Raw genomic sequence first — 22,999 nt, forward strand, 5'->3', positions numbered from 1 at the left:
TGTACATTAAGAAATATCCAAGATAGCTGATCAAAAAGTCAATTAGAAACATCCTTAGATAGCTAATCAAAAATTCCAACAAAGCTTTCTATAAACCAATCATTAAGCTCAATTGAAATAATTATCAAAATCTTATTTTTCACAGTGAAAATACCACTTTTGATAAGTTTTAATACTTTCCCCCTTTTCCGAATGTTATAGGACATCTATAAAGCACATATGTCTTGAAGTGTAAATGGAAAACAAAAATTGTCTGCCCTATAAGAAGAAAACAAAAGTTTTAGGCATTATATCAAGATTACTGAAATTTTCAAAATATTCTAACAAGGGTTTTTAGAGAAAATTAGATTTGAAAATTTCAAGTTAAATTTTCATCCCCTAGGAGTTACCGCATAATCATGACAAGAAAAACAAAGATTATTTATCTAAAATTTTTAACAAGTTTGCTTTTATAAAGTTCTTCATAAAACCACTCCTAAAGTGAGTTGATACATGGCCATTTTTATCAGTTGCTTTGCTAAGGTCACGGAAATTAAGACCTTAAATAAATCATATATAGAGAGGTTTTATGAAAGACTTCATAAAAGCAAAGTTGTTAAAAATTTTAAATAAATAATTTTTGCTTTTCTTGTCATGATTATGCTGTAACTCCTAGGGGATAAAAAATGGACTTAAAATATTCAAATCTAATTTTCTCAAAAAACCCTTGTAAGAATATTTTGAAAATATCAGAATTTAATCTTGATATAAATGTCTAAAACTTTTGTTTTCTTCTTATAGGGCAGACATTTTGGGTTTTCCATTTACACTTCAAGATAGATGTGAGAGATAGATAGATAGTTTTGATTTTAATATTTGAGGAAACCCAATAATATTTATTTTTTTTCATCGTATTATAAACGGCTTTCCGCGGATATAGAATGTACAATTATAAGATAAAAACCAGTTTTTTTAACCCCGAGGTGCCGAAGGCACGGGCTAAAAAAACTGGTTTTAATCTTATGATTGTACATTTTTATATTCGTGGAAAGCTGGATATAATACGATGCTAGACATAGTTTTTTCGTATGGATGAGAACCGGTTCCTATCCACCACCGGATTCAAATGATACGAGAAAACATAATTACACCTTAAACACCAAAACGCCTTAAATTTCTCAATATATGTTTGTATACATAATAAATATTCATATTGTATTATTTTAGAGTTGCACAACTACTCTACAACTAAAGTATATGTACGTCCGACTGTCGTAATAAAAATTTAATAACTAATAGGCCAAAGCATAACCCTTTTCTACCTATGTATGTTAACAATCAGAAGTGGGGGCTTTTTGACGTTTTAGTTATAACCTGATTTTGGCTACAATCGCGAGTTCAAGTGTTCGTATTTAAAATAACTGTTCATTCTATTCAAAATGTCATATACAATGATTTATTGACAATTTCCTACTTCTTAATGATGCGCTACTAAAAAAAAATATAATTATCCTTGAAATAGAATGATTTTTTATATCAGTAACAGAAAGGCCAATTATATTAGATAGAAATCTTATATTGAGTACTTATAATGTACAGTGTACACTTATAAATAAACCAGGTTGATTATGTTCAAAAGTAGCGCAGCAATAACATGCAAACAACATATTTGTCAGAGTAAGAATAAATGAATAGTAGAATCTTCAATTTTTTGCCATGTTAGATAAATCAGCTGGTCTTTTTTATGTGGTATGTAGTTTGTCACCTAAATTATCAAAACCTATAATAGAGAATAAAGTTAATGTCAATTTTTAGTTATTCCTTTTCAGTTAATAGACAAAAGGACGAAAATTCAAATAGGAAATTAGATTTGAGAAACAAACAATTTATTTCTTATATAGTAAAATACTTATTCTAATATCTAAGCTTAAGAGTAATAGCACTACAAATAAACTTAAACTTAAAACTGTTGTTATTTTATTGGCCATTATTGGGGGTCTAATTAAAGATAACAAAAAATATATATTAATATTAGAGTAGCAATCACACATTGATACGTCTAACTTAAAAAAGTAATTTTCAGCAGACAAAGATTTTTGTTTACATTTAGTCTCATATTATTCCACCACATAATATGAGCTAATAACCGACTAGACTACAAAAATGTGGTCGTCTTTATATTTGATTGAACACGATTTTTCTGAACAAACATCCAAACGAGACATACTGATTATCACCTAAACCAATCCTTTAAATGCCAGGTTTCCTATTTTATTTAAACCAAAAGAAAAAAACTAACAGAAAGGAATAGGGTGTATTTAAATCAGCTTACTGGAAGCGGAGCTACTCTTTAATTTACTTTGTCCGTAAGTCCATAAAACTTGAATTTCTTAGCTTCTAATTAAGGTAGACTGCTTAGAACGCAAGTCAGTCGGATATTCTACCATTTATGTATTGATATGTAAAGGTTTCGTGATTTTATAGTACTTTTCAAATCCTTTTTTATGACCACTGAACTGAATATCTGCTTTATAAACCACTTTGTCTGTTTATCCATCCATGTTTCTAATATATCTCTATTATGACATCCCTTGTGTTACCCAAGGTTTTAGTTCTAATTATAGACAACAATTAATTGAAGGTTATACATCGAATTATTGTTTTATTTAGCAGCCCAGCTGCTTCTAAATTAATATTTATATGGCGTGCGTCTGTCTTTTAAGATTTACAAATCAATAATCCCCAACCCAATAGGTATTATCTTTAATTATTATAAAACTTAGTTTCTAGCCACTATGGGGCTCTACCAAACCTTAATTAACCTAACTTAACATATTTTAGACAATAATTGCTTCTATGGGCTTTTTAGACTAATAAGTGCGTGATGGGTACTTAAATAACCCCCCCCCCCCCCCCCCAATACATTTTCTTGATTTAAATTGTTGACTTTTTCTGTTGAGTGAGGGACCCCCCCCCCCAAAACCCTCCTCTAGCTAGCCTGAAACCAATAACGACTGGTCCAAAAGCAAAGGATAACTAAGAGGAGCAATTCTCTCCTTTCCTGTCAAAACACCTAAGATTAAAGGTTAAGTAACGCCTAACAGACAACTAACTCTTTAATTGTACGACCTTTGTCTGAAAGTGCCAACTATATTGTACATGGTATTGAATTGCGCCTGTTTTGAACCAAGGCATTCCATCTACTCTACTAATGTAATATATAACGTACCGACATCTAAGTCTTAATTATAGAGTATCTGCGCTACTAAAAATAAACACCATAATACAACACTGCACTAGAAAAGCCTGATTTTTATTAATAAGTTTAGAAAGTAGGCTACACTAAAACTATAACAGAGCCCATTCAGATAAGAATCAAGTACCTAGGGTGTTCGGACATAACAACTTATGAATAATTATGCCCATTAGCAAGTAAACTAAACAAAATATAATAAACTAGCATCTTGGGACTCATTACCAGCAAAACAAATAGCATGAAACCATCCCAGGCTTGAAAAAAAATAAAAATAGCCTTAAACCATTCCTGACCCTTTCCGAAGCTTTCAAAAAAAAGTAGAACTCGGTAGTTATTGAAATCTTAAGCTTCAGAAGAAAAATCTTTTACTACTTTATAATATAGAAAACCATGTAAAATGTACCCCTTCCCCGAGTATTTTCTTATTAAACGAAAATCAAATGAAATACTAGGGGCGATTTCGAACGTAGAAGCTAAAGCGGAGCCACTAGTTAATTTCAACAGTTTCTAATATTAATTGTTGTGATTAATTTGGGGTTCTAGCTATAGTTTTTAATGTATGGACATATCAGTATTTTGTTTATGTTCTTCAACTTACATTGTCCAGTTAAAATCGTAAAATAATAATTCTAAAAACCAAAGCTTTTCTATATTTAATCTTAGCTCGTCTTAATCGTCAATATTAGATAGATCTGATCATAATAATTTACTTGGTAGAAAGTTTAGAATGTTTAAACCTAAGGGTTTAAATTTCAAAATATTGATAAAAAACATTCTTTGGAAAAAATTTTAATAGTTTAGAAGAAGAAAATTTAAACTTATATACACTTTTTATTTGACAGAATAAAATAGTGCAAAGAAACTAAACAGTTAAAATTTTGCTGTTTTAAACAATCTGCATTTTTGTATGCAACATTTATGCCTTCAAAGTTAACTGTATTAATTTTTCTTTCACTCTATTCTTGCAACCATGGGTTTAGTTCGGCGAGGGATAGGACAAAAGGAGATAAATAAACATCAAAACGTCGTTTTCAGGGAGGGAAAAGGAATAGAACTGTAAAGTATACTGGTACCCAAAGTTTTATAAGTGCGTACTCTAATTCTAACCACTACCAATATCCAAACTTTTCAACACCAAAAAATTTACTCTACAGATGAGGTGATTGTTTAGGATGAACATAAATTTTTCGTCCTTTGTCTTATCCCTTAGGATCCCTAAGTTTCTGTTTTAGAAGAAAACTAATTGGGGGAGGGGTATGGGTAGGACAATAGAATTTAAAACAACATTTCCAAAATACTCTTGAATTGAGGTAAGATTATCCAACTAAACCAAAAAATGTGTTATCTGGCTTAGTTAGTCTGTGTTTATATAGTAAATGTATAAGTTTAAGCCAGACAACTACCTGGCCAAAGTGGTGGAGCCTTTTTAGTCTGCTAGTAGCGGCTTAACTGTGTTTATATTTCCGACGCTATTAACTGATATTTACAAACCCAATTGAAAGTCGGCACAGGGTCCTCCCCGTAAGTAGAGTAACATATAGCTTGTGCCCCCTCTAATCTTTTACTTTAATGTTTGAATGATAATTAAATTACCGACGCTCCTTGCCCTTGCCTCTTCCTCACTCCCTTGTTAAAAATTTTCGCTGCTTATGCATAGAACTTTGACTTGTTATGCAAATATATAAAATGCATTTATTATTAAGAGTAGGTAATTTAAACAAATTAACGTGCTATACTTATTATTTGTTATGACAAGGATAAAAACATACATTATTAGTTAATCAAAGAAAAAATATTTCAAATTATACCTGTCAAATCAAATATACTGACAAAGTAATAGGCATATGTAGAAATTAAAAAAAAATTATATTACTGAAAGTTCATTTGCCACATTTAAATATTGAATAGAGTTACGGGCACACAAACAGATTTATTGAACTTTAGAGTAGAAGCACTTTTTTAAATATCAGAAGCATATCCTTAACGACAACAACTATCCTTTATTTTATTAATGTTGTATTAGACAGAGAAGTCACCAAAAACAAAATTTAGAATTGTATCTCATATAATAGCTGTGTAAGTCACATTTTTTCCTGACCTCAAGGAGGTAAGCACACACGAACTAAGCAAGTTGTATAGTAGGTGCATATTTGTAAAGAAAAACTCCACAAAAACAAGTATGACAACATTTATAAAAGCGTAGCTCTGAAACATTAGGACAACTTGTTGAGAGTTCTATAAGAATACGCAGAATATATTAATGTATAGGTATAAACAAAATTGTAATTAAATTTGTTGCAAAATTACTTAAATACCGAATACTGTTTAAGGACATACTTACATTTTAGGACTTGGATATGGAGATGCTTCGCTTATAACATTGTACCATGAAAAGGATAAAAATATCATACAACACATTTTTGTCAAAAAGTTAAAAATCAGCCTGTTTTTATTGTATGTACAGACTTTCTGGTATGTGATTTTGGAGTTGCTACATTTCTAAGTCGTACCTTACTATTATAGGAATCATCATACAAAGTTTAATTCTAACTTGTATTTATTAACTAAAACAGCTAACCATTTCGGAAGTATCTACCCTATTTTTAGAAAAACTTTACTTACAAAAACAATAGTTACATATCACAGAAAATAAAAATTGTAGAGTAGCTTTGCAACTAAAACTTACTAAAAAGGGGAAAAGGAAAACAAATTAATTTCACTTTTTCACGTCTACGTATTGTTTACAGTATTTTATGAAGATATATTAGAGAATTTAGACAATTTTCAAGACAAAATAACTTAAGATATAACAGTAGAAAAACAGACAATGTCAAGCTTGAAATAAACTGTAATTTTATGCGTTTTAGTAACCACAAAAACTGCTTGTATCGTTTTCACAGGCCGTTGGTTTTTCTTTGACTAAACGATGTTTTTTTTCAATTCACCAACACACACACGCACACACATAACAATTGCAATATATGTTAAATAAGAAAGGTTTTCATCAACACTGATGCCTTTTTGTAATGTAAAAATAAACTACTGTAAACTCCATAGAACATCTAGACATTTTTTTAAAACACTTTCAGACTTAAAATCTGAATAAAAAGGCGAATAAACGCCTAATGCTTTAGCACAAAAAAATAGAATTCGCCGAAAATTGGTCCAGATATGCAATATGTAAAAGTGACATCATTGTTTTAAAGGTGCTTTGGGCTTTACCTACACTTTAAAATCCATGAAAAATCCTTTAATTTTTTAATGGACAATTTTGTTCATAAGTAGATCAGCATCAATTAGAAAATAGTAAACTGTAATACAGTAAAAATAAAGAAAATCTTATAATGAATATAGTAAAATTAATGTTAAAATAATCTAAATGAGTCAATCCTTATATTGTAAATCTATAATACAAAGTAGAACGATGTTTGTTTGTCTGTCTGTTTGTATGTAGCGAAGGATCTCGCTAACCGCTGAACCGATCGGGTTCTCCTTTACAGGGTAGCTTCTCATAGGTCCCGGGAGTGTTTATAACTATTTTCTTGGGGGGTGGGACACCCCCAATCCCCCCCAAAAAATGAAAAATACCTCCCCCCCCCAAAAAAAAAAAAACTTTTTAAAAGTAAAATTAAAAAGAAAAGTACAAAAAATTGGTTTGATCAAACCTCTTGGGGCAATGCCCCTAGAGGCTAGGGGCGAAGCCGCTAGTAGATTATATAACATTTTTTTAAAGGCATATATACATCATAATATAGTATTTAACTAAGAATTAATTCAGGGACATTAAGGGATAAGACAATGGACGATAAATCTATGTAATATCCCAATAAACTGTAATAAAAACTATTGGTGGTGGAAAAATTTGGACACTGCTTAATTACATTTAATAAAATTACAAAAAGTTTTTTATCTTATTAATTAGAGAATGTGTTTTAAAAACTTTGGGTACCAGTGAATTTACTACAGTCCCCTCTTTCTCTGTAATAAGGTGATTCACTATATGCATAAAAGTCTTTCGTGCTTTCCCTTACAGTGCCTATCAAGCACTAACACCCACCCCCCAAATTTTTAGAAAGAATTTAAAATAAGGTTTGAAAATAAGTTTTAGTACTTATCGTAACCCCTATGGGTTCCCTAAAACTATTGGGGATACCAAGTACCCAATATAACCTAACCTGACTAACTAATAAACAAACGAAAAAATAACTCCTTCCCACCCCACCCACCTTATTTTTAATGGATTTCTAAATAGGGCGGGGGAATTGTCGTTCACTCGACAATTTGAGGGAAACTACCGGCTCTTTTTAGCTAGAGTATCAGATTTCTTGAAAATTATTTTTGTAAGCCTAGGCTCGGTAAATATATAGTTAATATTATCTTATATAACTTGAAACTTTGATATTTATATAAAAATAAATTGGCTGTTGGAACAGTTTATTTGTTTGTTCATTAGGATCCAGCCTGTTTATGGGAGAAATAAGTTAACCCATTAGGATAAAAACTACTGTGGTTTTATTGTATAACAGTTTATTGTTTCTTTTCTATTTTTATTTGTTAATTTTTTTATTAATTTTAAATGCTACTTGACTTTATGATGATTTAATTCCATTTTTTCTTCAATTATCCTATCCAAGCTTTACTAGCTTATTCCTAGCCATAGGGTTTCCTAACTTTATTGCATAATACATTTAAATTAACAAGTTTTGGTTTTGCTGCTCTAATTACTTACTTTTTTAGTAGCGCATCTTCTCTATAATCTTAGTTTGTACGTACGTACGCCCATGGTTATTTTTTGCATGAAAAGGCTGATTTATTCTGAAGGGGGTATCCCCAATAAATAGGTTAAAAGTATGGTATAATAACCAATAGGTATATCCCCTGAAAAGCAGATTCTAATCAGTCCAGATATTTTGCTGATACGGCCAGAAAAACACGATGTAACTTTATAATATAGACTAACGGATCTATGAGAAGCTAAACTGTAAAGGAGAACCATATCGGTCCCAGGTTAACGAGATCCTTCGAGAAAAAAAAATAACTTTATATAATAGGATTACTGTTCTTTTTCAAAACTATTGTTATTTCTGCTTCGCTACTTATGTGCATAATTTTCCTTGTGACTTAATGTTTAGAAAATAACTTTGGTTTTCTAATTTTTAACAGAGAAGATAATATTTACAAGTTTTATATATAGGTCATTCTGTCAGTAATATTTATAACCAAACTCCATGTTTTTTTCATACTTTAATTCCAAATTTATCTCAGGAGGTTAATTAACCCATAAAATAGCTTAAACCTTATTTGGACCAAAACAGAAGATAATAAAATCAAAGGAGAATTAATAATAACGTCCATTGTCCTCTCCCTCGAGTTCAGTACTCATTTCTTATGTACTGTAATATTCTTGAGGGGTTATTTTGATGACCATCAATTTAAGGGTCCGATTTTGTACAGTTCATATTCTGTGTAAATGAGTTCTCAAGAGTTTAACAAATATTAATTCACTTACGGAAATACTCGTTCTTGTTTTAGACAATAAATATTTATTTCAAAATCATCTGAATTTTCATGAGCTTTATAATCCAACAAAAATGGTCAGATTTTATTTTTGTTTGGTCTGTAAATAGTTTATTTAAAGAAGGTATATAATTTTTTTAGTATTTACCAAATGATTTTTGAAACTTAAGATACATTCCTTGAATTTAAATAGATTTCATATTTTTCAATTTACTTGATTTAAATAGGTACAATATTTACCACAAAAATCTAGTTTTGATTGTTATATGTTGTTGCTTGCTAGTTATTACTGCGCTACATAAAAACATATTTTTCCTTGTAATATTATACAATATGTACATGAATTGCCAAAATATTATGTCAAAATATTTAAAAATTGCAAAATTAAAAAACTAATGAGAAAAAGTGTTATTACCGCAGTTAAAACAAGAAATAGACAATCCATAAAAGCGTTGCAGTGAATTTAAAATGAAGATTTACAATTCATTACTTCATCAAAATTAAAATACCTAGGCATGTTATTTGTAATTGTGTAGGGAACAGAAATGAACAAAAAATAATTTAGCTGGTATTGAAGATAGACAGCTAATTTTTGTGTGAAGATTCTCGTGGCCAATGAGCAAGAGCATATACTCTAAAACTGACTAAGTACGTTAGTCTGTCTGTAATGCTAATCTATGAAACATCTACAGAACCCATTGGCATCATCCGCCTGTAATGCGATGCAATACCTTAAGTAACATCCAACAGACAACCAACTACTTGATTGCACGACCTTTGTCTGCGAAGTCCTAACTGCATGGTACAGAGTTGCACCAAGGCATTCATCCCTACTCTAACTATTCATGTTATGCGCACCAGACATAGCAGCAGTAGGAACATCTTTTTGTTAGGACCGAGATTCGAACCTATCACCTCCCCGACGACGAGCGGATGCGCTCAGTGTTGAGTTACGGTCGCGTATTATACAGCTTTTGTCCTGTATGAATTATAGAGAAGCTACCCTTCTAAATTAGTTTTAGTCATCATAAATTTACGGAAGAAGTTTACTTCAGCTAATTAACTCAGGGATGGCACAATCGTTGATAAATTAATCTACCCACTCTAAAGTTTCTGTGTCTGTTATTCTGTATTAAGATAAAGGAGAAGAAAGGGACGTAGAAAAATTAAATCTATGTTGACCTTCTCCTCCCTGATTAAACTAAAATATTTCTTGTATAGTGTTGTATAATGTAAACTTTATCGTATGACAAGAGTATGGTTACCATCCACTTCTGCATGGTTCATCATAAATAACAAAAAGAAAATCTAGCATTTCTAACCATCTTTGTCAAAATTACCCTTGTGATTTAATAAAAATGCCATTATAAGTTGTATACTAATCCCCACTAAATCAAAATTTAAAAAAAAATGTCAATAAAGGGGGCCGGCATGTTTTTTGTGAAAGTATATATATGTTCTAGGACTTTATAACAGTAGAATGCTAAAATTCTGCATGGTTGCACTAATGGGGTACAATATGGAAGTGCAGAGAAACTATTTTTTTAACATTTCAAAATATCGGCCAAACAATAAATATATATTATTAACTAAAAATTAGTGGAGCAAAATCATTCTCACACGAGACATAAAAAGTTTTTAAAAAATTATCTGTAAAGATGGCATTTTTATTTAGCACTAATAATCGTTAGAAATTGGGATAATGTTTTAAAAAAACATTGAGATAAAAAAATCTTCCAACTTAAAAACATTGAGAAAAAAATCCCCTAATGAAAACATCCTATAATGTAACTATTATCTTAAATGTTTAATGCTTGTTTGAAGAGATAATTAGGAGTGTGAAACTTTTATAATTCTACTTTACGACTTACGTCTACCTTAATTCAGGTAAAAAAAATAAAATATACAAATCCAACCTGATAAGATTTAATTTTTTTGTACAAGGTTGCGTGTTTTTTAACGTAATTTCAAATACATATATTTATCACAACGTAATCCTTTAACTAATACTAACAATCCAATATCTTAAATAGGAACTATAACAATCACAAATTACAATTGATCTAAAGGGATAAGACAATGGTAGATAGAAGGCAATGGTAGATAGATTAATGTATATATTCCCAATTATGATACACTAAATTACCCCTTCTGTAGATTAATAGATTAATAGGAGGTTTTTTCTAGAGCCCACTCGGGATTTGATAAAAGTAACCAACGTTTTTAAGTAAGAGAACGTGGGAACTTATTTCTGGAATTTTGGGTACTAGTATAAGTTAACGCCAACTGTCACCTCCCTCACTTAAATTTTCACTACCTTCGTAATAGTAAGGGATTGACGCAGTCACACACGGACAAAGTAAGTTTTAGAATTATTTGTCATGGGAGTATATGACAAATTTCCAGTCATCTACCACAAATAGCAGCCAGTTATAATTTTCCCATGGCGTTTCGGACATACAGATTATTATATCCTACCATATAAAGTAGTAAGCTTTTTTGGCTGTAGGGAAGGATCTCTTTAACCCCCGAACCTATGGTTCTCCTATAAAGTGAAGCTTCTTCTAAGTTCTGGGATGATTTTAGGCTATTTTATTATTCATAAAAGGTCGGGGTATGGTTATTTTTCTGCCATTCCATATCGCTCGAATATAGAGCCCCTAGATGCTAGTGTCTTTATAATCTTAAAAAATACCCTACCTTTTAGAATCCATTTCGAAAATTTCAGATACTCTAACTATAATTTCTCATAATATTTTCACTAATTTTTGTCACTTTTTATTTATCACTATATTATCATAACTATTTAACCATATTATACAAATTCACTAAAAATCGCATTAAAATCACTTTAATAGCTGAATCATAACTATTATCATATTTCTAAATTGTTTATCAAAAGTTTAAAATTTTGACTGTTAAGCTTTCTATGCATATAGATAAATATGTTGAATCACAAATAACAAACATTTAAATTAAATAGACCCTCTGATATTTCATTTTGTTTTGTTAAAAAATGTAATTTTATGAAAACATTATTTCAAAACAAGTAGTATTACGTAGAATTTGGCAGGGATGGAGTAGACATTGAACTGTAAATTATTGGTATCATGGAAAGAAAATGGAGTAGCGGGTTTCGTCGTATTTTCACAGTAGCTTTTTTCCTATTTCTAGCCCCTGCGGGGACAATTTCCTATTACCTAACCTAACCTAAAATAACATATCAAAAGCTACTGTAAAAATACGACGAAACCGCTTCTTCGTTTTCTATCCATGATCCAATTATTCTGGTACCAAAAGTAAAATAAACACGTTTTCTTATTCGCTGCCTTAAAAAGATTCGGGACGTTTACAAAATCATGATTGGTTGGTACAAATTAGCAATGTACAAAAATTTCACAAATAATCTTAATCTACAAAAGGGGTAATTTTGTTTGTCATAAATGTGGGTGTACATCTTTTTATCACCCACTGTCTTATCACTATAGATCTCCGATATTCATAACCAAAGCAATAGTAAGCCAAGCATATTTGAGAAGAAAAATAACAGAAGCATGTGATACAGTATAATTCTAAAGTCTGGTGACCAGTCTGACTGTCTGACGGTCACTTAAAGCTTGAATTTTGAAATGTTAAAAAATTGACATTTACTTCATAAAAGTTAATTTTTTAGCTTGTTATTGCTGCGCTACTTATTAATATGATAATCCTTGTTATTCAAATATAAAATGAAATCCAGAGGGTGCCTTTAAAGAGTTGAATTCAAACTATATCCGGTTTTAGATAATAAAAAAAGGGCACATTTCCGTCTTTTAAACAAATAATATTAAAAACTAACAGGTCATTTTATTAGGTTCATTGTACTATTCTGAAAAAAAATACACATTTTAAATAACATTAGTAAGTGTAAAGTTGATATAAGAAATGTCCTACCTATTTCAAATGTTGCTGGATGATTCACTTCATCTTTGGAATATTGATTCCTAAGCTAATAAAACTAAACCTTAATATTATCTATATAGTTTTATCGGTCCCAGTACTAACGTCGGATTGGAGTGTTTAGAAAATTAAGTTAATTAAGTATTTCTATACATGTTAGTTAGTTTAAGAAATGAATATACAAATAAGCCCCCAGTAGGGGTTAGGCATTTAAAAAAAACTATAAGATATTTCAAAAGGGGTTAGGTTTGGTTAGGTTAGGTTAAGTGTCTACTAAAATGTTTGTCCGCTCCGACGTTTGTTACATCTGCGTTTGTCCAAGGACCGTTTTGTCACTACATTTACTGAGCTGGATCTTTAAATCATTTTAGTGGTGAGCCAAATTTCAGCCAATCACAGCGCGGCATTTCATAAAATGCTGTGCTCTCATTGCATTGGTAGAAAGTTGGCGCACCCCGATCTGGCTCACCACTAAAATGATTTAAAGATCCAGCTCTGTTGTTTTTGCCCTAAAACTTATTTTTGTAAGTTTATTATTGCTGCGTCACTTTCTTTTTAAAAATTAATGTTAAGCTATCCCTGAGATCTTATCGGGCAGACAGACATACATCCTACCTCTTTAATATTAGGATGTAACTCGATACACACACAAAAAATATTAAGATCACAATTTAAAACTATGCAATAATTTTTTATCAAAAGAAATCATTAGTTTCAGCAGAGGTGTCAAATTTTAATTCAACTTTTCCGTAATAAGCTAAATTTTTCTCAATATAGTGCAGTTTCATCCATTAAGTTTATAAACACGATCTGTCATTTGTTTGAGTGTCAAGTTTAATTTATAATTGGCCCATACAAAGTAACTAATCCCATAGTAATTTTATTCTACAAAAGGGATAATTTTGTGTATCATAATTGGAGGGTACATTAAATTATTATTAGTTGTCTTATCCATTAAGATCCCTGTAATTACTCACAGCTAAGGTGTAAAACACGCTTTTCTTGTATCCTTTTTTTTTAAAGAAAAGCATTAAATAATTCAAATAAATCACATTCATTAATGTTAAAAGTGATTCCCCTTATTTTGTTTAATGTATACTGGGAGGGGACATTGCGATTTTTATTACTCCAGTCCCCAAAACTTTGCAATAACGTTTTCTTGCTCGTTGGCTTAACAACTTTGCGGGCTTTTTTTGAATTTTGGTTGGTTCATTAGTTAAGTGTCCAAGCGCTTCTACCACTTAGTGTAATTTAAAGATGAGATAGTTTGGTGCATCATTGTTGGAGATTTACATCAATTTATCGGCCGGTGTCTTATCCCTTTTGATCCCTGGATAAATATCACTAACTCACCCTCTTATTATAAAATGTGTTACTGGCTTAGTTAGAAAAACCGGGTTATAGCTTAGTTTTTTTTTACAAGAGAAGCTACTATATATTTACACAAGTTTGTCCGTCTGTAAAATGAAACAGAGGCAAAAAGTAATTTCAGTAATCATAATTTTAGGATAAATATTTACTTTACGTCAATTTTGAAACGCTCATTCGCTTGTTTTTATTTAAGATCTCGACTGCTCTTGAATGTTGTTATTCTTGTTTTGATAAGAAACATCTGTACTCTAACAAACAATACATTTAATAATATAATAATAACATCGTAGCTACTCTGTATATTAACACTTGTAGAGTGTTAGAAATAAAAAAGCAGAATATTAATGCAAAAGTCTACAAATTGTAAGTAAATGTGTTACAAACTGCCTAAATACATGATAATGTTTAAGGACAAACTTACATTTTTAGGACTTTATTATAAAGATGATTCGCTTATACCTTGTTGTAATAGAAATCAATTTAGATAATGGGGCAGTTGCACGAAGTGCTTTTAAACCTTTATGTTTATTTTGTCACTATCATAAAAATTGTGCAATTATAAAAATTTTTTATCTATTATACTACAATACAATGTTACTGGAATGAGTCAGTCGGTTGGTCACTCAGTCATGGAGGAAAAGGAAAACTTTTAGATATGCTGCGCATAAGAAACCGTTAAATGGGAGCTTTTTTATCAATTATTATTTTGCTTCCTGTAACTATTATCAAGGGATAGAAATGCAATAACTGACGGGAATCTGTTCTTGTGGAATGTCTCGGTCAGACGGACGAACATACCTTCTATGCTTCTAGAGTAGCTTCGATACTAATAACAAAAAATGCATATTTAATGTAATATAAGATGTAATGGGAATCTTAACAATCATTTTCATTTACAGCAATATTTGTTTTTCTTGTAAATAAATTTGAACAAGGATGACAAAATCTAAAATATATTTAAAGTTTATTTAAAGTTAATTTAAAGTTATTTCAAGTTAATTTTTTTGAAATTCCATTATGTATAAAAGTGACAAAAATGACTTTCTAGTTATAGTTTTACAGTTTCTACGCTTTCAAGGGTTACAAGAGTCCTCCTGCCAATTTTGTAGTAAATAGAAAAATTCTAACATTCCTAGATAATCAAAAAACGCTAACTGTTACGAACGAACGAACAGCCAGACCGACCTTCATAAAAAATGTAGAGAAGCTTCGCTCATAATATTGAAGGGTAGAAAAGTTATGTAACATCTTCTATACCTAGGTACTACCCAAGACGGCAGTGAAAAATTTGTTGCGCATCCGCTTGTTGCCTTTCTATGGAGGTGTTGGGTTCGAAACTCAGCCCGAATCATTTCATTCTTATGATAAAGTAATAGGATCTCTGCATGTCTGTTTTGTGTGTGTGTGCCTGTCTGTCTGGACTGAAGGATCTCGAGAAGCGCTCTATTGATATGGTTCACCTTTAGAAATTGGCTTATCATATGTCCTGGGAGGGATTATAGCTATTTTTAGGGAGGAAGACAAATCGCCAAAAATACGTACCAAAATACCAAAACTTTTTCTTTTTGATACTAAAATTTAAATGGGGGGGGGATCTCAAGGGCCACTAGAGGCCTCTATGGGCGTAGCCGCTCGTAACATTAAGAGAAAATGAAAATTGTATCTTCTGCTTCTATTTATATTAAGTCTTATCTAAAGACATTAAAATCTGCTACTATTAATTATGTATGATGTGCGTCATTATTAATAAAAGTGGTTGGGGGAGGGAATGCCTTAGACCAAAACAGGCTTAACTAATTACAATGCAACGTTTGGATACAAATTAAGTTTTAAATATCCAAATATGTATAATATGTAAAGAATTTCATTATAGTGATTTTATTCGAGTATTGGGATAAAAATTTGGGTGTAATACCTCAAAAACAACGAATAACGAAGGTATAAACCCCAAAATATTTATATTTTAATCCAAGGCAGGGCGGAATTAACTTTTTTAAAAATGTACATAATAGCCTAGGTTTAAGAACCCAAATAGTTTTTTAACACTGCTCAAATTTTACGCTTTTTGTACGCCCAAGGGTTAAGGACGTCCACCAACTAAATTAACCATCTGAATTTAACACTCTATGACGTCACTCAACACTGCTAAAATTTAACGAAGGGTAGATCGTTAAAAATCATTAAACGCTCTGTAAACATGCTTGATTTTAGGTCACATGACCATTAAAACACACTGAATTTTGATTTCGAAGATAATATTAAATGTCTTCTTCTCTATACAAGAAGTAATTGGAATCCTAATGCATAACTATTATTTTTAAAGATTATTATATTTCAATAAAAATTTTTAAAAGAAATTTATTCTATATAATAATTTTTCTTATAGGCATTTAATTAGGTAATAAAGATATGTTCTTGATCTTTTTTCTTATTAATAAATTAAATTTACAAAGAGCGTAGGTAACTTAAGAAAAACACAAAGAGGAAATCTTTATACAAAAGTAACCGGATGTATATCTGTATGTCCATCTGTAATTTAACGAAGGATAATGGAACAAAATCGTTTTTGTTAGAACAGCTTGTTTGTCTCTGTACAATGCATCTTTTAGAGAATCTGTGGCAGCCGTGCCGTTGCTGCAGAAAACGCCGCCGCCGGCGGATTTTTTTTATATTTTCTCGCCGAATCAGACAATATTGTATCATTTGAGGCCATGTTATTTTTTATTAAAAATTTCCACTGCAAGAGGACTTAGTCATTTTTATGTTGAATTTTTATTTACATAGGCTAAATCCTAATTTTAGGCTTTCAAAGTTTGTTAAAGGCCTACAAAATAAAGCAGTTACATCCCCCTTAATAAAAAAATTAATTAAACTCTGTATTATTCCATTTGAAACGGCGACATTAGCAAAATCAATGCAAAAATATATGATTTTTCTATGGCAACCCTTAATTAGCGTTGTTTACAGAGTATGAAATTTAACTTTGCTAAACGTTCATTAACACTGACGCATGTAAACAAATCAACTCTCCTTAACCCCTAGATGGTTAATTTGAAGAGTGTTAAGATTTAACAGTGCTAAACATTGTTAAACATAACGCTCTAAAACACTCAATGTTCTTAAACCTAGGCTAAAATCATATCAAAAAGAAAATAATCTTTGAATGTTTGATTGTTTCTAGATCAAATTATCAATAAAAGACAAAGAAAGGGAATACAAATTTCATAAAAAAAAAAATTAATTTCACATTAATCACTACATAAATAAACATTTTTATCACTATATTTTCATTGGTAAAAAGTCATAAATGACTACCTAATCTAAACTGCATGTACCCAAAAATAAATTCACGCTTTGAATAAAAAAATCCACCTATAACAAGATTTTAAACAAGAAATGTATATTTCACATTCATTTTATCATGGCGCGTTGCGTCATTAGGTTGCTTTTAACTTCTTGGTACAAAATGACTTTTTAACTGAAACTCACTTTTGTGTTGTATTTATTGTCTTACGTTGGTTGTCTGTTCGTCTGTTTTTGTTAATGTTTTGATTTTGGAAGCTCAACAACTACCTGCCTATATGCGCCTAATATTCAAGTAAAATAATGTATATGAAAAACAGCAAAACAGAAAAAAATGAAAGTTTACAAATTTAAAATTTAGTTTATTGAGTAGAATTTTGTTTATTTTTATCTATTTTTTAAAAATAAATTAATAAAAACAAATCACTTTGCTTACCCGGTAAGCGGGTTGTTCAAGATATGAAGAAAGTGGGGAAAATATCTTTTTTAATGCAACAAAGTTTAATTTACTTTTTGACAATGAAAAATAATGAACCAAAAAACATGAAGAAAAAATTGCGGGAAAATTTTCTTGCAACTTTGTAAGAACACTATCAGCTGCCTATAAAGTTCAACCCTGTTAAAAATTTCAATGTAAAATCAACCTTTACAAATAAGATTCATAATATTTATTTCGAACTTTTTATTGATCACATGATGTTTTAAAATATGTATATTTTCTGATAATACCATTATTTTTATTTTAATATAAATGTTGACAGGGTATAAATTAAGCCTGGGGCTTCAGGGGAAATTTTATATTTTGAAACGGCCAAAATGTAATAAAACAATATATACATTTGATGAAAAAAAATTTAATAAAAGAAGTATTTTATTTATGATTAAACTGTTTTTAACCTATTTTTAAAACATATATCAAAAATATACTATGACACCAGTAGAATTAAACTGCAGAGCCTAAATTTGAATTAAGTCCCCAATAAACTTTTTTGAGGGGATTTAAAAATTAATTTTACTGTTGCTGTGGTCTTTTTTGATCAGAGCAAAAGGTCTTTTTTTATTTGGGTAAAATTCGTAGCTTTTGGAGTGTTTTGCTTCATATATATAGTATTCTGGAATAGAGTAAAATTAGGCCTTTTGATTTCATCTAAATTAATTCATTAAAAACTTAATTCTTTACAATATATCAATGAATTAACTTTATCGTGCTTGTTTTCCATCACTTATTTAAAACACAAAAAAATTGGCTGTAAAGGGTTAAATAGTGAAAGATGACAACAAACGTTTACGCATACAACAAATTTTTTTTTGTCACATATACAAATATGATAAAATATAAGATTATTCAAACTTATTTTTTTAAATATTTTTAAAAAGCATGTATCTTTTATGTGTATAGTTTTCATTCTTTTCATTTTAATCAAATAGAAATTATTTAACTACATTGGAAATAAGTCACTTTGTGAAAACACTCTTTTTTGAATTGTAAAAAACTGAAATGAAACGAGACTTCTAATTTTTCAGACTTCAGAATAATATGTTTTATTTTAATGTTAAATTTCTTCTATATAAATTATTGTTTTAGAAAAAAATTATTTGCATCGAACAGAGTAGAGTTTTTATTATTGTATTGATATAATCTGAATCACATCAAATTGTTCTGTAAGAAACAATTTAACCCCAAACTAAAAAATGCTTTTGCTTCCATCAAAATGATCACAGCAACATTTAAAATTGATTTTTAAATCCCCCAAAAAAAGTTTATTGGGGACTTAATTCAAATTTGGGCTCTGCAGTCTGATTCTACTGGTGTCATAGTATATTTTTGATATATGATAAAAAAATAGGTTAAAAACAGTTTAATATCTTTTTATAGCATGGTTTTCTTTTAATTGTGATAGGTTTTTTGGTTGGTAATATTAAATTTAAATATTTTTTTTTAAAAGACGACATTTAAAGTAGGTGGGTTAATTTTGCAAAATTTTTAAAAAATTTCTATATTTCATAATATAATATTTTAATTTTTAGTAGCGAAGCTACTCTATAATTTGAAATGTCCTAATGTTAGACACCAAGTGGGGGAAATGTGATTTTCTCTGCTCCTATTTAGGATAGAGGACTGAAACTTCTTGTCAACATTCCTATTATTATAAGGAGCATAAATAGCTAAAAGTTCTATGGCGGTCGGAATGCTTTTTTGCAGGTTTTAGGCTATTTATATCTTTATCACATTTTCCATATATCTTTGGTGTATGGTCCGATTTAAAAAAAAATAAGATAAGGATATAAAATTAAATCTATTTTTTATTTTAACAAAAAATCTCTTTTTCCATTTCTATTCATGATTTTTGGGTGCTTTGCTACTTATGGATGTTGTCATTCTTGTTTTTTCATCCCTTACTCTAGATTGAACCAGCGGCTTGCGTTGAATGGTCATTTCATTTTTACACGTGGTAAAAATAAAGTGAAGTTAGATATATTTTTCCACCGCAAATTAAAATAAATTCTAGCCAATTCATGTCATATTTTATTTAAAATATATAATAAGACAACTATTAACTTAATATAATTCTTAAGATATTTTATTTAGTAAGTATACATATTTAATGTACTTCTTCAATTATAGATTTAATATTTAATAAAATATCTTTATTTCAGTTTTATTTTAAAAGATGTCTGGTTTGGGTGGTGGACCTGGGGGTGGTCCTGGGGGTGGCGGGGGTGCTGGAGGATCAGGAGGTTTTGATGGAACGCGGCGATCTGGACGTAAAGAGGCTGAACATGAGGAGACAGCGTTGTAAGTATTTTGATATTATTTAGCTATAAGACTATTGAAAATTAGATAGATACTTTGTTGAAATATTTAATTCATATCATTTTCTTTATAATTGAATATGTTTTAAATATTTTAATTGAATTTAATTGACCATTTATCACAAAATAATGAAATGAAATCGATTTTTTTTAAAAACTGATAAATGTGATTAGTTAATTTATAAATGATAGAAGATTAATCAATTGGACCAGTTTTATTATCCCTTTTAATAAATAAGATTTAAATTTAATGACTTTATTTTAATTTTGAGATAATTTCCTTGTTCATTGAATGTTATAATCACTTTTCCCTCCCCATAAATATTATTTCATAATTTCTCCTAAAAATAAATAATTTTCCCCTTCTCGAAAAACTCTAGTAATTTCAAAGTTTTATGATTTAACTTATATAATTTTTTTTTTTGGTTTTAATATTATTTTACCTTAATTCTTGTAGCTAAAACTGTGATCCAATTTGAATTTTTCTTATTAAACCAAAATTTATTGGTCATTACTATAAATATGCTTGAATAGATTTTTAATTTTATAGAATTAAAAATTCTTTAGTTTTATCTCGTATTTGTCTCGCATTTAATCTAAAATTCTATTTTAGATTTGATGGGATGCGCAAGTGCATGGATGAGTATGAGACTTACAAGCCTTCTCATCATGTTGATGGTAGAAAGCGTGAAAAGAGAACTGTTGCTATTTGTATGCGACTTAATTCAGAAGGTTCGCCGAACGGAATTTTCCGTGTAGCAGTCGACGGACCGGAAAGAATAAGAATTCCTTTTAATCTCAACAAACTGTTGAATCTTGATTCTCTTCAAACCTTAAAATCTGAATTACTGGTAGAACCAGGAGAAATCGTTTTTCAGGGATGTTTAAGTTTTAATGGTGAAAAGGTTTTTCAAAACAAACTTTAAATATTAAATGCAATAAAATTCGAATAAGTTGATAGTATATTATTTTGTTTTATTTAAATTTTACTAAATCATATTTATTTTTTTTGGTTGATTCATTCGTTACCTTTTATTTTATTTTTACTAAACATAGGCCACGCACAATGGTTCTTAAAATCGTTTTACTTTAGATTTGATATTTTAATTATTGAATCCTTTAAGATTTTCTTTTCTTTTATTAATGCATTAAATTTATTGAAAGTTTTCATATTTTGTTTAATCAAAACCCATTAAAACTTATATATGCATATAGGAAAATTGCCTGTATTCCGAATGGCATAGTTTCAATGAAAAAGCCGCTGGCTTTAAAGTAGAATTTAAGAACAATGATGAAACTCAAACGCAAAGTAGAGACAAAGCTTTACAAATGTTATTGAAACCTGAAAACTCTTTATCTTACAGATTTGAGCTGTTAGTTCCCTCAAATAGAAATAATGGTTTTGTTATTTCGGTTCGGGCAGTTCCCGCTACGTCAAATTATTTAAATGATGACGTCAGATTGGCGTCAAGTGATGTTAGTTCAATGTTGGTTCTACAACTGCCTGTTATATCTTATAAGATGCCTCCTCATTGTTCTGAGCTTACTAATAATAGGTAAATAGGTAGGTAGTAGGTTTGTGTAGAAATTATAATCTCATGGTTGCTTATTTATGTTTTTCTTCTATGATATATTTTTAATAATATTGGTTTGGTTATTTTTAAAAAAGTATTTTTTTTTGAGTTAAATCTTATAGATTTTAATTTTAGGTCCTATTCTTTCACAAGAAACTTTGACGAATGCTTTAAAAGTTGCAAAGGAGAAACAAATTCTAGAATCTTCTCATTCCGTTAAAAATAACCAAATTGATAATACACCTTCAATTGCCGATGTTTACAGTGAAATTGAAGATATTCAATATCAATATGAAGACGAAACTAATATTTCTGATGTAACCAAACATAGAAACCCTCCCCCACCAAAAAACCCTAATTTTCAACGCAGTCAACCAAATTATACAAATTCGCATTTTTCGGATTCAAATGTTACTGTAGGTTATTTAAATTTAACCAAGGATAAATTGAGAGTGGAGTATCCTGGTTTAGAATCCTCCTCATTTTTTGACCGTCAAAGTGATTTTGCACTCTCATTTCTAACTATGGGTTATCTTAGTCAAATGGAAGCTCAAGCGCAGGCACATGCTTTTTCTAGTTCAAATTCCTCAAAATCTTTAGAAGATACTCTAAAATTGAATGAAAAGAAAGTAACAAATAATACACATTTTCCTGCCCAAAATGATAATTTAACTTCAAATCTACATGATGTTCGTTTTACAAGATTTCCATTACTGCCTGCAGTCAAACTTTTTCAAATTGCAAGTTCAAAAATGAATTCTAAACAAATTCCTTTAATGGCTGATGATTTTAGTCATTTACGTTTATCCACACAAATACCTACTCAAGCATTTGTTGAAGCGGCCAATCTTGGATCTCAGAAAATTACATTACGGTATTTTGCTCCTAGTAATTTTAGTAAAATTTCATCTGGAGTAAAATCAATGAAATTTTTGGCTCAAAATGATTGTGAAGATCCAGCTGTAATCACGAACTTCGTTCTCGATGAAATTAGTGATATAAAAGAATTTAAAAGTGCATGGTTTTGGTTCAGAACCCTTCACAGTAGAATCTTTCCAATTGACCGTTCTAATGAAAGCATTGACCTATTTCTTCTTGAAAATAATTATTTTCAAAGCTCAACTTGTGATTATCGTGGTTTAGGCCGCGGTGATATGAACGCTGGCAAGTTTTGTTCTATGTTGTGCGATTATCTTATTAGACTAAACCGATGTAGATTTGAGCGAGCTGAACCATTTTTATCTAC

The 22,999-nt window shown here is 29.9% G+C and overlaps 2 protein-coding genes across 3 annotated transcripts in view; one reads left to right on the forward strand and one right to left on the reverse strand.

The window, feature by feature from the left end:
* The window catches only part of RhoGAP15B (RhoGAP_ARAP and RA_ARAPs domain-containing protein RhoGAP15B), a 99,477-nt gene extending 87,750 nt beyond the window's left edge, over nt 1-11,727 (reverse strand). For both annotated transcript variants that reach the window (XM_080170113.1, XM_080170112.1), the window contains exon 1: nt 11,453-11,727. In XM_080170113.1, the coding sequence (XP_080026239.1) occupies nt 11,453-11,466 (14 nt within the window). In that variant the 5' untranslated portion in view covers nt 11,467-11,727. The remainder of the gene's footprint in view (nt 1-11,452) is intronic.
* An 8,288-nt stretch (nt 11,728-20,015) lies between these two features.
* On the forward strand, nt 20,016-21,739 carry LOC145326579 (uncharacterized). Its single transcript, XM_080169949.1, has 3 exons — nt 20,016-20,162; nt 20,793-21,055; nt 21,393-21,739. The coding sequence occupies exons 1-3, from the start codon at nt 20,038-20,040 to the stop codon at nt 21,737-21,739; spliced, it is 735 nt and encodes a 244-aa protein (XP_080026075.1). The 5' UTR covers nt 20,016-20,037.
* The last annotated feature ends 1,260 nt before the right edge of the window (nt 21,740-22,999 follow it).

This window comes from Acartia tonsa, chromosome 8 (genome assembly GCF_053477335.1).
Source record: "Acartia tonsa isolate MP-2025a chromosome 8, ASM5347733v1, whole genome shotgun sequence".
Taxonomy (NCBI): Eukaryota; Metazoa; Arthropoda; class Copepoda; order Calanoida; family Acartiidae; genus Acartia; species Acartia tonsa.